We start from the raw sequence: 18,609 nt of genomic DNA, 5'->3' as shown, positions 1-18,609 counted from the left end.
CAGTAGTCTTCATGGTACAGGATTTAATTGCATTCAAGAATATTAAATCAAGGAGCAAAAGGTACAGTAGAAATAAGTACCGTAACTATCACAAGAAAAGAAGTGCAAGAGAAACTAATTGGACCAAAGTCCAATAAAGCACCTATACCTGACCAATGCTAGATTACTAAAAAAAGGTAGCTGCAGAGATAGTGGATGCATTGGTAGCAATCTTCCAAATGACTCAAAAAATGCACAAAACACATATTCCTTCATGTTTTTGGAAGTAATTGTGTCTTGTGGTATTTCTTCTAAATTATGAGCAAGTGAAAGGGAAGTTGAATAGGATTATGCAGAAATGTCACAAACACTGAACTTGGCAGGTTACTCAGGTTTTGGAATGTCCCTTTAAATCCATGGGAGTAATGAGGTGGTGTCCCCTTCAGGAGGCAGGATGCTCTGACTTCTTGAACTACTGCTGTCTATTTGCTGTAAATTCCCAGCTAGCTACAATTTAAAAGTTAATTGGCTGAAGCTTGACATTGTATATTATCAGTCACATTTAAATGTTTGATCTTTACAATCCTTAAAGGTCTCATTGGCAGTTAGAGATCAATTGCAGTAATTTATTTGTAAATTGGGGATTCATGCCTCAAACTCTGCTTTATAAAATGAATTACAGGAGCTGTAAGCAGCAATAACAACATAATCACACGATTTTACAGTCAAAACTTACTTGTATGATGGGGTTCCCTTGTATGATGGTCCAAAGAGTCAGCAGCAAACTTATCCCCTCTGATCAGAGCAGCTCCACAGTTATTTAATACTCAAGGTGTATAAGTATTGGCTGAACATAGGACTTCCATGTTACTCATAAGATAGACTTATTTTATGGAGTTGCCAACCAATCAGATTGGTCAGAAGCTGCCTAGTTCCAGTAATGTCTGACCCAGTGGTGAAAATGACACAAATGTAAACAGTCCTCAACAGGTTTATGGTCATAGCCAGGTATGTGTGGAGGAAGAAGGTGAGTGGGTTAGGTAGAGTCATTCCTGGATATTTGAGATGCTAAGAGTGAGGGGAAATGATGCAGACAGACCTTGTGGAGCATAATCTAATATTGAAAGAAAGCCATTGATGGAGATATTCTTCTTCCCTTCTCATCATAGACATGTGAACCAATCTTCATAACTAGCTAAAGCTGGTTCATAAAAGAATGGAAGAAATAGGAATAGGAGCAGGATATTCAGCCCCTCAATTCTGACCTGCCATTTTATAAGATCATGGCTAATCTGCCCCTCACCTCAACACTTTTTTTCATATCAGCTTCTTGTAGCCCTCAAATCCTTGATATATCTATCTATTTGCACTTTAAATACTTTGTGATCTAGTCTCCACAACTCGGGGTTAGAGAATTTCAGATGTTTACTACCTTCTAAATTCTTTCATATCTCAGTTTTAAATGAATATTCACTTATTCTGTAGCTATGACCCCTAGTTAGCAATTCCCCCACTAATGGAAACATCTGCCCTGTCAAGCCTCCTCCAAATCTTATATGTTTCAATATGTTCACACCACCTTTTCTAAATACTAATGAATAAAGGCCTAACATATTTGGCTGTTCTTGATAAGACAACCTCTTTATCCCAGGATTTAGGCTAGTGAACGTCTTTTGAACTGCATCCAATACAGTATATCATTTCTTTACTACAATGAGCCAAAACTATACACAATACTCCAGGTGCAGCCTCACCAACATCCTGTGCAAATATAACAAATTTTCCCTATTTTTAAACTCTGATCCCATAACAATAAAAGCAAAAATTCAAATTGCCGTTTTAATTACTTGCTGCATCTGCAAGCTAACATTTTTTGCATTTCATGCAGAGGAACACCTGAATTCCTATGTGATGCACTTATTTGGAGCCTTTATTTAAATAACAAAGTGCCTTTTGATTCTATCGTGCATCACTGGTAAAGTACACTAGAGTCAAGACAATTATTTCTAAATCTACATAAAAATTAAAGACTTTATCAAAGTACATAAAATTCTCCCCATTTGCCTGTTTTATAGACCCAAGTTAACAGGAAGCAATGACCAGGTTTTTGTATTTGACAAGAATTGCTATTTAATACAAATAAATACATTCTGCCCATGGGGAGATAATTATGAACTGTTGGCATATAACTCCACTCAAGTTAAAACTCTAACCACTTATAAAGTTCCCCTCAGCATACATACAAACAGACACAAAACAAAATGGTGCTAGGGTGGAGGGAAAGTTTGGAAATGCAATTCAATGAACCCTGACTGCCGGCTTCATTGAGAAGATTTGTTTGACTTGCCAGGAATTGTTGTTCTTTGGTCTCTCTTCTCCAGGTTCTGTCATTTGATTGTAAGAGTCACAAAGCAACTGGTTCGCAAATTATAATGTCTCTGTTGTCTTGATTAATTGACAGCCATTGGTGAGGGAAAATAAGTGAGCTTTCTTCAGGATTTTGTTTTACTGTAGGCACAAGGACAGTATCTCCTGGGTCAAAGGTCTGAAGACCCACCTGTCATCTTGTTCACACCTACAAGCTACTCAGTTACCTGGAGCCAAGCACAAAGTTCTTGGGAGGCAAAAGATTTTATGACTATTGGTCAACATTCCACAGACCAACCAGCTACCATTGCCAGTCAAATCTCATTTTGTACACTTGCCTTGGTGCCAGTTAATTTGCAATTAAACTTCTCCCACTGGTTGAAAAACACAACAGTGTTAAATGGCACTTAGAGTAAAGGCTGGCAGCTTGCTTTTGAAAAGTGAATCAATCCCTTTCATAATCCTTACTTTTTCAAACTGTCTTTTCCCATTTTAGTTCACAATGTAAAATTCAGAAATATAGGGAAACATAGTCTTTATAATTCCAAGGTGAATGCCTACATTCAACTTTATCTGCCAATTTTGCCTACTCACTCAATCTATTTATATCTCCTTGCAGATGCCGTCTGGAAATCTGAATACACTCCATCTACTGGTTGTCTTTATCAACTTTGCTTTTTTTTAAAGATTTCAAGCAACTTTGACAAACATGAGTTCGTTTTTCCCAAATCATGTTGGCTCTGTTTAATTAAGGTGGCGAGTATGTTGCTGTAAAATCACAGCAGGTCAGGCAGCATTCAAGGAGCAGGAGAATCGATGTTTTGGGCATAAGCCTTTCATCAGGTTTGAGGGTGGTGGATCAGGGATGAGAGATAAATGGGAGGTGATGGGGTTTGGGAGAAGGTAGCTGAGAAAGCAATAGGTGGATGAAAGCAAGGGAGAAGGTGATAGGTCAGAGGGGGAGTGATGGACAGGTCCAGAGGGCGGTGCCCAGTTGAAGGCTTGGGACTGGGATAATGTGGGGGGAGGGGAAATGAGGAAGCTGTTGAAATCCACATTTATCCTGTGTGATTGCAGGGTCCCAAGGTGGAATATGAGGCATTCCTCCTTGAGGCGTCAAGTGATAACAGTTTTGCAGTGGAGGAGGCTCAGGATCTGCATGTCCTTGATGGAGTGGAAGGGGAGTTGAAATATTAAGCCACTGAGCGGTGGGGTTGGTGGGTGCGGACATCCCAGCGATGTTCTCCGAAACAATCCACAAGAAGGTATCTTGTCTCCCTGATGTAGACACCGGGTGCAACGGATACAGTAGATGACATTGGTAGAGGTACAGGTAAATTTCTGATGGCTGTGGAAGGATCCCTTGTGGCTTTGGATGGAGGTGAGGGGAATGGTGTGGGTTCAGGTTTTGCACTACCTGCGGTGAAAGTGAAAGGTGCCAGGTGTGGAATGTGGGTTGGTGGGGTTGTGGACCTGATGAAGGAGTCATGGACGGAATGGCAGGCATAGTTGGCAGCCAACTTTCTGGTCTAACTGGAAATGTCTTGTTGGGGAAACAGTAGGAAGTGTATTACACTTGTACAAATACTTTCAGATTACCTGAATGCTTGCATTTCACTTGAGATGTTTAGGAGCTGTTCAGCTCCTGATCTCATTGCAACCTTGATCCAAACATGGACAAAAGAGCTGAATTCCAGAGGTGAGGTGAGAGTAACAGCCCTTTTACTGAGTGTGGCATGCGGATGCCCATGGCTACCCCTTTGGTTTGGAGGAAGTGGGAGGACTGGAAACCTCACCTCCCATCACCAAACCATCATCTCCCAGACCATCACAACCTTATCACCATGGTTATCTCCCAACCACAGCCTCCGACATCATTGTCCATGAACCCTGCACTGCCCGATTCTACCTCCTTCCTTCGATCCACAAACCTGACTCCCCCATTCTCTCAGCCTGCGCCTGTCCCACCGAACTCATCTATTCCTACCTCAACACCGTCCTGTCCCTATTAGTCCTGGAACTCCCCACCTACATTTGTGACACCACCCATGCCTTTCATCTCCTCCAAGATTTTCATTTCCATGGCCCCCAACACCTCATCTTCACCATGGACATCCAATCCCTCTACATATCGATCCACCATGACAAAGGTCTCCAAGCACTTGTTTCTTCCTCTCACGCCGTACCAACCAGTACCCTTCCACCGACATCCTCATCTGCCTGGCTGAACTGGTCCTCATCCTAAACAACTTTTCCTCCCAATCCTCCCACTTCCTCCATGGGCACCTGCATGGGACACAGCTATGCCTACCTGTTTGTTGGATATGTGGAACAGTCCATCTTCCGCAGTTATACTGGCGCCACACTCCACCCGTTCCTCCGCTACATCAATGACTGTATCGGCGCCACATGATGCTCCCATGAGGAGATTGAACAGTTCATCAACTTTATCAACACCTTCCATCCTGACCTCAACTTCACCTGGATCATCTTGGAAACCTCCCTCCCTTTTCTGGACCTCTCTATCACTGTCTCTGGTGACTGACTAACCACAGACATATACTATAAGCCCACCGACTCCCACAGTTACCTAAACTACACATCTTCCTACCCTACATCCTGTAAAAATCTCCATCCCTTCTTCCCAATTCCTCCATCTCTGCTGCATCTGTTCCCAGGATGAACAATTCCACTTCAGAAAGTCCCAGACGGCCTCCTTATTCTACAATCACAACTTCCCTTCCCACGTGGTTGATGATGCCCTCCAGCCCATCTCCTCTACTTCACCCTGCCCTTGAACCGCACCCATCACAAAGCAACAAGGACAGAACGTCGTGGTCCTGACTTTCCACCCCACCCACCTCCGCATGCAATGCATCAACTTCCGCCATTTCTGCCACCTCCAAACTGAACCTACCACCAGACATATATTGCCCTCTGCACCCTATCAACATTGCGAAAAGACCATTCCCTCCGCGACTTCCTTGTCAGGTCCACAAGCCCCACCAGCCCACAACCCACTCCTGGAACCCTTCCCTGCCACCGCAGGTAGTGCAAAACCACTCCCCTCACCTCCATCCAAGGCCACAAGGGATCCTTCCACATCCATCAGTAACATTGATTCTTCTGCCCCTTGGATGTTCCCTGACCTGCTGTGCTTTTCCAGCAACACACTCTCAACTCTGATCTCCAGCATCTGCAGTCCTCACTTCCTCTGTTTAATTATATTCAGCTTTTCTAAAGGCCCTGTTGTTTCTTCCTTAATAATAGTCTCTAACATTTTCCCGTGACAGATTTGGGCTAACTGGCTTCCAGTCTCTTGCTTTCTGCCACCATCCGTTCCTGGACAGGAATGTCATTTCGGCAGTTTTTTCAATCAACTGGAGCACTCCCAGACTCCAAGTTCAGCAAAAATAACAAGCAGGAAAATCTGCCAGCTCATAGTTGGCATTGATTAAACCATGTGAAAAAAGTAGAATATGTTTTAAACTGCAAATATACCCAACAGCCTAATATGCATGTGCATTCCTACAAGCCAAAAGTGTTGTTGTGGGAATAAAGGTAGCCAACTTTCTGGTCTAACTGGAAATGTCTTGTTGGGGAAACAGTAGGAAGTGTGTTACACTTCTACAAATACTTTCAGATTACCTAAATGCTTGCATTTCACTTGAGATGTTTAGGAGCTGTTCAGCTCCTGATCTCATTGCAACCTTGATCCAAACATGGACAAAAGAGCTGAATTCCAGAGGTGAGGTGAGAGTAACAGCCCTTTTACTGAGTGTGGCATCAAGGAACCGGAGCAAAACTGGAATCCTTTGATAAAAAGGGGCAAATTCTCCACTGTTTTGAGTCATACCAAGCACATGGGAAGTCATCTCAGCTCCAGAATATCTCTGCAGGAGTTCGTCAGGGTAGTGGCCAAGCCCCAGCAATTTTCAACTGCTCCATTAATGACCTTCCCTCCACCATAAAGTCAGAAATGTGGGTGTTCGCTGATGATTGCACAATGTTCAACACTATTAATCACTCCTCACATACTGAAGCAGTTCATGTTCAAATGCAACAAGATCTGGACAACATTTAAGCATTGGGCTGACATGTAGAAAGTAGTATTCATGCCACACAAATGCCGGGCAATGCCCATTGCCAATAAAAGACAATCTAACCACCAGACCTAAAGATTCAATAGTGTTGCCATCACTGAATCCTCCACTGTCAACATCTTGGGGGGGGGGGCTTATCTTTGGCTAGAAACGCAACTGGAATCACTATTTAATCACAAGAGCAATCAGAGCGAGAAATGCTATGGCAAGTCACTCATCTCTTGACTCCCCAAAGCCTGTTCATCATCCATAAGGCACAAGTTTGAAGTGTGATGGAATTGTCTCCATTTGCCTGGATGGGTTCATCTCCACCAACACTTTAAAAAAAAATTGACACCATCCACCCTGCTTGATGGCACTAATCCATAAGCATCCACTCCCTCCACCAGTCTAATCTACAAGATGCACTGCTGAAATTCACCAAAGATCCTCAGACAGCACCTTCCAAACCCAAGACTACTAGAAGATCAAGGGAGGCAAACACATGGGAGCACCATACCTGTAAGTTCCCCTCCAAGCCAATCACCTGACTTGAAAATATATCGCCATTCCTTCGGTGACATTAGGTTAAAATCACCACCAACCACGTTCTCGAGGGCAACAAGGGATGGGCAATAAATGATGGACAGCCGGCGTTGGCCACATCCTATAAATGAAAGAAAATATTTAATGGAGGACTTTGGTTATAGACATCTATTCTTTATTGCTGTTAGTATGGTCCTTGATTATAGCAGGTAATTTTGTTTTCTTTGCAGCATTTTGATCTTTACACATTGTTTGTATCTTCTTTGTGGTGTTTCCCAATGAATTATTTGCACCAGATTTTCAATCTGTGTCATTTGAATGTGATTCTCATTCCACCTTAGATCTGTACAAACGTCACATTATTACTTCAACATCTTGAATATCTTGGGCTTCCTATTCGCTCAGATTGAGTTGTTCACTTCCTCAATTCTCTGACCTGGGGATGCATCCTTCCTTAATACCCTTTGTTGTTGGGGATTCGCCTTTGGAATGTGGGGAGATCAGACATTTTGTTTACTGTTGTCCCTTCCACATCACCTCAGCCCAAGGCTGACTTGAATTTGTCATCAACAGTTGGTCATTGTGATCTGTGATAATCTGGCTCAATTCATTTGAAGATGCTTCCAATTTCTGTCTGGTTCAACACATCCAGTCACAGCTTCCTATCTCATTTACAGAATGAAGCAAGTATTTTATTCCAATATAACTAACCTCAGGAAATCCTGCCTTCTGTTTAGGTTCTGCCATGAACTTATGAAGTCTATCAGTTTTTTCCAAGCTTTTGCTTGATGTTTTGTGGGAAACCTCTTTTATCTTGTAATTAGAGTAAGGTCAATGCAATTTGTTCTGATGTGACGTGATAGCTCCATTCCTGTGCAATCCTGCGTTAAAAGAAAATTGAGTAATTTCAATCAATGGGACAGAAATCACGTTGTATCCAGTACAGGTAAGGAAAGTTTGTATTCTACAAATAATGGTCTAAATTCTTCAATCACGTTAAAGTCAATTTGTGATGAAGAAACGCACTTTATAGGAGAACCGCCTGTGGATGCCCTTCTACTCAAGAGTGAATACCCTTGGATGAAAAGTAAAAACAGGTTATCAAGTATTTGATATGGCTTCTATTATAGTTTGCTTGCGGCATACCTTTAATATTAAGTGCAACTCCCACTGGACAATGTAGTTGAAATTTTGTGAGCTGTAAGCAATATTTTGTCAATCAAGGCTTGTTCTCAGATTATGTAGTGATACTTGTTCTCGTCTTGAGATTCATGAGATGTCCATTGGCATAAATGTCTGCATCCCAAAATGTTTGTTCTGGCATATTTATTTCTGTTAGGAAAGCTTTAGCTTTAGCTTCTACTGGAGACCGTTATACCTCATTTATCTCGTTGTGTTGTTAATTCTTTGGTCTTTTGCTTTTCTGTGTTCTTTGTTATGAATAACTCATTTTGTGAAAGCAAACCAACTTCCTTATAGTAAAAGCGTTCTGCTTTTAAAATTGGGTACTGTTCACATCCATGAGACGTTTTTGCATCACAGCATTGGCAAAGACTTTTTGTATGTGTAGTCTGTCCTGCCTGTTGCATTGGCTTATCTGGTGTGTCTTTTGTAGTTTTTTACCTCAAGAAATGAATGTATTCTTTAGATATCCTGTGTAAGCTTAATTGTCTCCTTTAAGGGTTAATCTTTCTTGCCTCCACTCACCAACTGGATAGCTTTTTCTAGAGTTAGATCTTCTTAGATTGAAATATATCTGATGATGACTGATCAGTAATACCTGCAAAAGTTCAGTCTCTTATGAATTCTGACTTCATGTCATTTCAGTCAAATCTCTTCACTGGCTTGTAGAGATCAATAAATAAATCAATTATGGATTCACTTGGATGATGCCCTTTTTTATTGAATTTTGTTAGTCTTAAGGTTGAAATAATTGTTGAAGCTTTTTTAATAGCTCTTCAAATTTGCCTGATGTTTCATTTGATGAGCAATAATGTTGTCTGGTATATTTTCAATTGTATACAGTATCCTGGCAATATTATTTCTAATGCCTTAGCTTCCTCATGTGATTGGGTACTTTGCCTTTAATTATGTTCATTCTGTAGTAATTGTCATTGTCCTGTACTTTATTTCCATACTGGAGGGATTTCCTGTGCTCTGAGACTGTAATGGAGGTTTTCCCACACTTTGCTGCTTTAGTAGAGGTTTAATTGATCTTTGCTGCTGTCATGGAGGTTTCCCCACTCTTCCTGACTGTAATGGAAGTTTCCCAGCCCTTCAGAGCCTCAATGAGACTCCTGCTGTGGTCTCCTGAAAAGTTTTCTTTTAGACTACAATCACCTATTTCTTTAAATTGCATAGGACTTATCTGATCTAAGTGTATTGGTTAGCTGTTTCCTTCCAGGAATTTAGGCATTTCTCTTGTGACCCTCTTAGCTCTTTTTTAACCCTACCTCGTGGTAACCACACTCTACAGCATTTATGTCTGATAGGAACTATGGCTTTATCTTTAAGTTACTATTTTTTCAATGCCAGTCAAGGAACAAGGGATTATTGATTTTGCCTCGTACTATCCCCAATGTTTGACGAGCTCACCAATTGAACTTGGACTTATTTTCACAGACTTCTTTCACTTCATGATGCTGTTTGTGGCCTGCCTTGGAGCTGCAGAATTCTTCTTTCCTTGTGTATCTTCATAAAGATGCTTTCTGTGTCATTCCCTGATTTTTCTTTTGTGTTGAGTATTGCCAGGAGGTTGTTGGGGTTAATCACGGCTGATCCTCAGCACAATGCTGCTCCACATGTTGTGTAAGGGGGAAGGGGAGGGGGATAGTGGGGTTGGGGGAGGGGACAAGGTGTGGGGGAAAACTGGGTGGAAGGAGGTGGTGGGAGGGGCTTCTTCAATGCCAAAGTTGTACAGCATTGTTGAGGATAGCCATCTTTCTGATATAGCTAGAAGAGTCTTGTTTAGGGGGTGGCACGGTGGCTCAGTGGTTAGCACTGCTGCCTCATAGCACCAGGGTCCCAGGTTTGATTCCAAACTCGGGTGACTGTCTGTGTGGAGTATGCACATTCTCCCCGTGCCTGCATGGGTTTCCTCTGGGTGCTCTGGTTTCCTCCCACAGTCCAAAGGTGTGCAGGTCAGGTGAATTGGCCATGCTAAATTGCCCATAGTGGGTTACTCGTCGGTGAGGACTGGTTGGGCCGAAGGGCCTGTTTCCAAACTGTAGGGAATCTAATCTAAATTGCTAAATTGCCCATAGTGCTAGGTGCATTAGTCAGAGGGAAATGGATCTGGGTGGGTTACTCGTCGGTGAGGACTGGTTGGGCCGAAAGGCCTGTTTCCAAACTGTAGGGAATCTAATCTAATCTAGTAAACATAAGAAGTTTATTGATTATTGCAACTATTAACAGATTACAAGAATGTGATGTACATTACTACCATACATTACAATAGCTGTTCTGAGCATACCACTTTGAGGTGGCAGTGAGCTTTGACAAAGGGTCAGTTAGACTCGAAACTGCTCTTTTCTCTCCTTACAGATGCTGCCAGACCTGCTGAGATTGTCCAGCATTTTCTCTTTTGACACCACTTTGAGGTCTGTCTCCTATCAGCTTTTTTAAAAAAAATTTCCCCATGTTCTTGTGACATTATCACATTGAACTCACTCAATTACTAACACTTCAGATTATTTCTACAACACAGTCCATTGCTTGTGTTGAGGGGGAAAATTATATAGTGTTCTTATGTACTTTGATGGCTTTACTCTGGTTTTTATTGTTTCATCTAATTGTTAAATGATTCCAGCATTTTCACATGTCGATGCTCTGGTTAAAAATCTATGCCAGTGGCTAACTTTTCTCACTGTAATCGTAACCTTTGCACATCAGTTTTAAAATTACCTTTCATTAATTATATCTTTTGTTCTGAGGGGTTTACATAGATAGTGGGAGCAAGAGTAGGCTGTTTGGCCACTTTGAGCCTGCTTCATCACTCAGTAACATCATGGCTGATCCTTTATCTCAACTCTATATTCCTGCTTTCTCTCCATACTCCTTGACATGATGGAGAGAGAATGGGAAGGGGAATTGAAATAAGCTGTAAGTGGGAGGTCAGGTTGGCTCCTGTGGGTCCAGCTGAGGTGCTTGGTAAAACGTGCCCTTCATTTATGTTTTGTATCACCGACGTAAAGAAGGCTACATTGGGAGCACTAGATGCAGTAAAGTGGGTTAGAGGAAGGGCAGATGAACCCCTGTCTCACTTGCAAGGACTGTTTGGGGCCCTGCATGGAGGTGAGGGGGTTGGTGCGAAAACAAGTTTTGCATCTTGTACGGTTGCAGTGGAAGGTACCGGGGGTTCGGAGGGTTTGGTCGGGTGGGTGGCATGAACCATGAGTGATGAAGGCTGTGGTCCTCGCAGTAGGCAGGAAGGATGATGAATGGAAGATGCTTTTGGTGGTGGGCTCTTGTTGGAGTTGGCGGAAATGTTTGAGGATGACATGTTGGATGCAGAGACTGGTGGCATGGTAGGTGAGGACAAGGGACACCCTGTCTATATTGCATGTTCACTACACTCCACTACCTACACTTCCACTGTCCTTCAACCAATATACTTTAAATGATTTGAATCTATGCTTCAAAAGTTATTTTGTTCCATTAAACGTAACTACATTAATTATCCTGAATAATTCAGTTCCAATTCTGAAAATATTTCCACTCCAAACTGACTTCAAGAAACTGAGCAGAGATGAAGAATTAATTAAAAAAGCTCTTGTTCTGCATAGTTTGACAACTAAATGGATGAACTCACTGAAGCACTGAGGGAATTGTAAATTTCTGATCATTATGCTATTATCTTAAGGGAAAAGATGGCAAAAGAAAGCCAGATTTAAAAAATCATCTTCTGCTCACTTGGACAACTTATTCAATTGGACTGAAAGTAACAAGATATCCTGAGCAAAATAACCAGCAAAAATGTATCCCTCATCACCAACCTACAACAAGGTACTGGAGAGGGTTAGATGGACAGATTTTTAAAAATGGATTCTTACATGAAAAGTGATGCAAATCAGGAAGATAAAACGTTACATGAGGGCCACCCATGAGTTCTCTCACTCTCATGAACACTCTGAATATGAAGTGTTTTTGTGCATATCTGCCTGTAGTTTCAATATGTCAATAAATGTTTTAAAGATTTTTTTATTGCGCTGATATATAAGCTCATTTACAATTGCATCTGGTCTTTGAAAGAGTTATCCAATTTGTCTCATTCTCCAGTTATTTCTTTGTAGCCCTTCAAGCAATAATAATACAACTAAATAGAGTTGGAGGTAATTTCTGAGATTGATGCCTACATAATGTGTCATTCTTCTGTAGCATCCAAAGAAATAATGTCACTATCGACCAGATAGCTTGCTGTTTTGAAATAAAAAAACAAAAAAAAGCTGCGAAATTTGACCAGATCAGACATCTGTGAAGAGAGGAAGGCAGGGTTAATGTTTCAGGTCAATGATCTCTCATAGGATATGCCTCTGACAATCGGCTATTGATCTAAAGTGTTCACATTATCTCTTTCCACAGATCCTGCTTCTTTGAGTCAGCTCTCTCATCATTTTCTGTGTTTTTTTTTATTCTTAATCCTATTCCTAATATATCCAACATCTAATTTTTTTTTTGTTTAGCTTATGGTACAACTGAGAGTTTGGTCAAATTGTTTTGTTTCGGTGTCAGAACTTGCTGACTTTCAGAGTTTCAATGGCACTGAGCAGTTGGCAATCGTCTAAATAATGTTGTTTGAATGATCCAAGGACAAATGTGACATGTTTGGGTGAGATGACATTGATAAATTGCTTCAACTTCACTTTTATGATTTATTGTGTCATTTCAATCACATAATGTGTCACGGCCTTGTAACGTATTCTAGTCCATGTGTTATTCTATAACGATCACAGCAATGGAAATGAAAAGTGACTTTTCTGGTTTAGCATGACAACACCGAAGTGGCATTCCAGCAGACATTTTTTGGGTGTGTATTACAAATGAGATAAAGTAAACAAAATTGTTTGGAGCAATCATATGATTCAATAAACAATTTTGTCTGTGAGATTCATTTATGAGTTATCCAATTAACCACTCTTCTAAAAATAAGTAGCATATTAGCATCTTTGTCAAACAAAAAGTTCCAATATAACACCCAAAGAGGAAATTTTGATTGAATTTGATGAGGTATTCAATCACCCAAAATGCCAAAATGAAAATAAAAGCAAAATACTGTGGATGCTGGAATTCTGAAGCAAACACAGGAAATTCAGAAGGAACTCAGCAGGTCTGGCAGTGATGAGAGAAACAGAGTAACCTTTCAAGTCTGGCACAGGAAAATTCTGAAGAAGACATTTCTTTCTCCATAGTTGCTCTTCCAAGAAAGAGATGGATAGAGCTCTTAAAAACAGTGGAATCACGGGTTATGTATGGTGGTGCTGGCTCGAAGGGCTGAATGGCCTACTCCTGCACCTATTGTCTATTATCTATTGTCTACCAGAGCTGCAGAGTTGTCTAAATGAAAAAGTGAAAATTCCCTTTTGGTTCCATTCATAAAAAGCATTTATTTTAAATGGGGCTTTTTCTTTTATTATTTATAGCTATTCACTTCCATCTGTGTTCAAATGTTTACGGGTTCAAGTTTTGCTCCAATGACATGAACACATATACATGAACACCCCAGGACAGTGCTATCTCCAGGACAAGCTATTAAACTGGGCCCCCCTCTTTGCTCTCAGATGGATATAAAACATCCCATGACATTGTTAAGGAAGGATTCGGGAGTAGTGCTGACTGATACCTACCTCAACCATCACTATTAAGACTGATTTTATATATATAGGTATCATCAGATTGCTGTTTATAGGACTTGAGTGTATGAACATTGTCAGCCATATTTCTGACACTGCAACAGTGAATACACTTAAGAGTCCTTCATTAGTCCATAAAATGCATTATAAGATGTTGAGGTCCTGATAAACAAAATATGTAACCACTTTTGCGGATAATGTCTGGATGTGCCGTTTCTGTTTTATTGCAGTTTTTTTCTTTCCTTTCACAGTAAAGTTTTTTGCAATAAGATATTAAACTATTGTAAGTTGTTTTGAAACTAATATTTTGTTTCAAAATCTTAATGACTGAATGGATATATTATCAATACTTGGTCCTTTTGCTATTTTAGGAAGTACGTGTAATCTAGTCTGTATGAATGGAGGAACTTGTTTTGTGAATGAACGAGACCAGCCAAAATGTAAGTGCAAGCCTCGGTATGCAGGACAGGAATGCGAAATGGATCAGTGCAAAGACTATTGTCAAAATGGAGGAATCTGTTCTGCATCAACATTAGGTACTGTAAATGATCACCCAGTAATGAGGAATCAAATACTTAGTCTGACTGCAGACTGCCTGCAATCTATTTTTTTTTAAATATATAAACATAATTGTATGCAATGAAAAAATACTCTCATGTTAGTGAATAATGAAAACTGCATGTTAGCAATTTTTTAAAAAAAGTTTGGTTTACTTTGGGCGTTTTGTATCCACATCATAGGTGTGGGTTCACATCTCAATATTGTTGTCTTTCATGCAATGCTCTGATATATTTTTCATTTGCAAGTCTGGAAGCATTGCAATTTAAACTGAATAGAAAGGTATGCAATGTAACCCAAGACTAATCTAGCCTCAGTATTAGTACAGGAACTGTAAATTATATCTGAAAAGCAGGCAAGGACAAATAAAGGTAACAATGTGAACTGAGTACTAAATTATTTATGTTCTACAGATATTGAAGGTAATTTACAAAACTTTGTATTCTTGTAGGAATTCAGGAATTTTTTTTTGCAGTGATGTTCATGTGCCATTTCTGTCTCACTGCAGATTTGTGCAGTCTCCTATAAGACATATGTGGTATTCCAGAAATTTCTTGTGATATAAAGCCATGCTTACGAAGCAACTTTACTAAATATTGATCTGATTACTTATAATCAAATTAATCAAATTTTGACTGCGATAAATAATTTGCATCCTGGCCATTTTGATACTTTACTCCTCAAAAGTAATCTCCCTTTACAGGCCTGTAGTTATAACACATCAGGTTTAATGTCCCATTTGAATAATCAACAAAATATTGACAAATAGTCCATATGTGAAAAGCACAGCTGAAATTCTTTACTGGTTTCAAATAACTGGTTAAAAAAAACCTAATACCACAGTTAAAAAGAAAACTGCTGTAGACAAATTGACATGCTGCACTAACCAATGAGTAATTCTACTATGTCAGTGCTTAATTGTATATAGAGCAATGCTATCACTACCATTTCATTATGCATGTTCCAGTGGAAACTTCAACATATTACCAGTATCCTGAATTTTACTTTGTAATGTATCTAATGAACCACACTGACAACTAATTAAAATTTATTTATGCACTGCAAGATCTTTATTTTCCTTCAAGTTAAACCAACTTATAATTTCCTTCTTTGGATAATGATTCATAAAAAAGGGTCAAATTCAGGTAAAAGGGTGTCAATTTGGAGATGGTGGAAGTGTAATGAGACAGGAGCCGTTGAACTTAAATTCTCTGCCACGTTCCTGTGCCTGGAACAAAATGAACTGTCAATCAAGCAGCCAAATGGATATCAGTCACAATACAACAGAAAAAAAATTGTGCTGAAGTAAATGCATCAGCACTAATTAAATAGGTTGCTGAACTGTTAAAATTGCCTAACTGGTTTAAAGCATTAGGATTGATCTAATTTAGGCTGTTGGCCCATTGCAATGCATAGTTGTATTATTGATTATATCACTATTAAAAAGGCTTTATTTTCCACATTTTTCTTTTTGATCTGTTTAGGAAAACCAGCTTGTCGTTGTCCAGTAGGATTTACTGGTCCGACCTGCAAGCAAAGAGTTTGCGACAGCTTCTGTCTCAATGAAGGCATTTGTGATGTGAACACAGGAAATCAGCCTTATTGTTACTGTCTACCAGATTTCACAGGGGACAGATGTCAATACAGTGAGTGTTATGATTCTAATCCTTTGCATCAAAAATTTGATTTGAGCTCAATTTAATAAGAGTCGACAGTGGTCTAATCCAGTTGGTGGAAAGGCAGCAAAAAACCTGCCATGATCATATCTGGAAGATCTGATAGTAAATGCCCATCAAGCAACATGTCTTCAGGTTTTTCCTTGCGTTAGAAATGAAAATAAATCTGTCAAAAAGCTGCCAGTCTATTGAATAGCCAATAGTCCTTCAATCCTGGTGGCATCTCTGCGATAGGTGCCAAGTGCTGGCAATACAGGTGGCCACGAACAGCAACCAGGGATGCCCAAGAGGAAAGGTGTGCAGGCCATGCTGGTCAGGGCCAGTCATTACAGTCCCCAGCAAGGGATGTTTCGTCTGGAGGGCATGTAAGCTCTATCAGCGACGGCAGCTTTTTTTATTGTATCAGTTCTCCATGGGGCACTGGGTACCTGATGTGGACGTCCTCCTCCCCATCTGCCAGCTTGAGGATGCAGAGAGGCCACGAAGATAAATTAACATTGGCGGTGAAATGAGACATTTAAAAATGCATAATTTGCCTTAATTGGCCTTCGAGCAGCAACGTTGGCCTCAAACAGAGACTGATTTGATCAGAGCTTAAAAATGTGTTGCTGGAAAAGCGCAGCAGGTCAGGCAGCATCAAAGGAACAGGAGAATCGACGTTTCAGGCATAAGCCCTTCTTCAGGAATGAGGAGGGTGTGCCAAGCAGGCAGGGAGGAGGGACTTGGGAGAGGGGCGTTGGGAATACGATAGGTGGAAGGAGGTTAAGGTGAGGGTGATAGGCCGGAGAGGGGGTGGGGGTGGAGAGGTCGGGAAGAAGATTGCAGGTCAAGAAGGCGGTGCTGAGTCTGAGGGTTGGGACTGCGAAAAGGTGGGGGGAGGGGAAATGAGAAAGCTGGAGAAATCTGCATTCATCCCTTGTGGTTGGAGGATTCCTAGGCGGAAGGTGAAGCATTCTTCCTCCAGGCGTCGTGTTGCCATGGTCTGGCGATGGAGGAGGCCAAGGACCTGCATGTCCTTGGTGGAGTGGGAGGGGGAGTTAAAGTGTTCAGCCACGGGGCAGTTGGGTTGGTTGGTGTGGGTGTCCCAGAGGTGTTTCTCAGTCCCAACCCTCAGACTCAGCACCGCCTTCTTGACCTGCAATCTTCTTCCCGACCTCTCTGCCCCCACCCCCTCTCAGGCCTATCACCCTCACCTTAACCTCCTTCCACCTATCGTATTCCCAACGCCCCACCCCCAAGTCCCTCCTCCCTACCCTTTATCTTAGCCTGCTTGGCACTCCCTCCTCATTCCTGAAGAAGGGCTTATGCCCGAAACGTCGATTCTCCTGTTCCTTTGATGCTGTCTGATCTGCTGCGCTTTTCCAGCAACACATTTTTAAACTCTGATCTCCAGCATCTGCAGTCCTCACTTTCTCCTAACTGATTTGATCAGTGTCCACCTTATCTCTCCTCACTTTCTCCTACTGGACTGGTGAAGCCTGGAGCGGGACTGTAGCAGTAGAAAGGGAAATGTTGGACTCTCTTTAAGTTATCTTTATTATTTAAAGAAAAATTATTTAAGTTAATGAGAATGGCACCGATTCATGGCAACTTTTCACTGTATTTTACATTGAATACACATGATAATAAATTATTCAATCAACCAATCAATCATACTCAATACTGGCCTGACAACAATATGGTAATAATACTGATGGCTAGTGATCCAGAATTAACCGTATGGCTAGCCAAGATATTCCAGAACAGTTACAACACTGGCATGTAATTGAAAATGTGGAAAATGGTCCAGGTACATCCTGCCCATAAATGCAGGACAATCCAGCCTAGCCAGTTACCACACTAATAGTCTACTCTCACTGGTCAGCAAAGTGGTGGAATGTGTCATCAACAGTGGTGTCAACAGGCACTTGTTTAGCAATAATGTGTTTATTGGCATCCAGTTTGGGTTCTGCCAGGGCCACTCAGGTCTGAACATTATTACAAGTTGGTCAAAAACAGTCAAAATGGCTGAAGTGGTGACTGCCCTTGACATCCAATCAGCATTCAACTGACTATGGTATCAAGGAGCTCTAGCCTAACTGGATTTAATGGAATCATGGCAAAATTCTCGACTAGTCAGCAAGTCAGATGGTTGCGCTTATTGGAAGTCAATTACCTCAGGCCCAAGATATCTCAACAGGAGTTCCCCAGCTTGAGCCTTAGTCCCAATCATCTTCATCTGCTTCATTAATACACTTTCCTCCACCATATGGTCAGAAGTGGAGATGTTTGCTGATGACTGTGCATTGTTCCACACCATTCATGACTCCTCAGATATGGAAGCAGTCCATGTCTATATGCCAAAACACCTGGATACCAGCCAGGATTGGGCTGATAAGCAGCAAGTAATATTTATGTATTTCACATCCCAAGTAATGACTATCACCAATAAGAGAAAATCTAACTACCAACCTTTGGTATTCAATAGAATTATCTTCATTGAACCCCATACAATCGACATCAGACCTTTGTCAAGAAACTGAACTGGGCTGGCCATATAATAACTGTGGCAAG

General features: G+C 41.0%; 1 protein-coding gene across 1 annotated transcript in view; it reads left to right on the top strand.

Annotated features, from left to right (window-relative positions):
• LOC122551725 (low-density lipoprotein receptor-related protein 1-like) overlaps nt 1-18,609 on the top strand; it is a 1,910,187-nt gene that overhangs the window by 1,839,805 nt on the left and 51,773 nt on the right. Inside the window, exons 82-83 of the mRNA XM_043694091.2 lie at nt 14,194-14,358; nt 15,865-16,026. Coding sequence (XP_043550026.2) covers nt 14,194-14,358; nt 15,865-16,026 — 327 coding nt within the window. The remainder of the gene's footprint in view (nt 1-14,193; nt 14,359-15,864; nt 16,027-18,609) is intronic.

Source organism: Chiloscyllium plagiosum, unplaced genomic scaffold (assembly GCF_037043375.1).
Source record: "Chiloscyllium plagiosum isolate Xiang-an unplaced genomic scaffold, Cpla_swu_hap1 HiC_scaffold_7, whole genome shotgun sequence".
Lineage (NCBI taxonomy): Eukaryota > Metazoa > Chordata > Chondrichthyes > Orectolobiformes > Hemiscylliidae > Chiloscyllium > Chiloscyllium plagiosum.
This window is presented reverse-complemented; position numbering and strand designations above follow the sequence as displayed.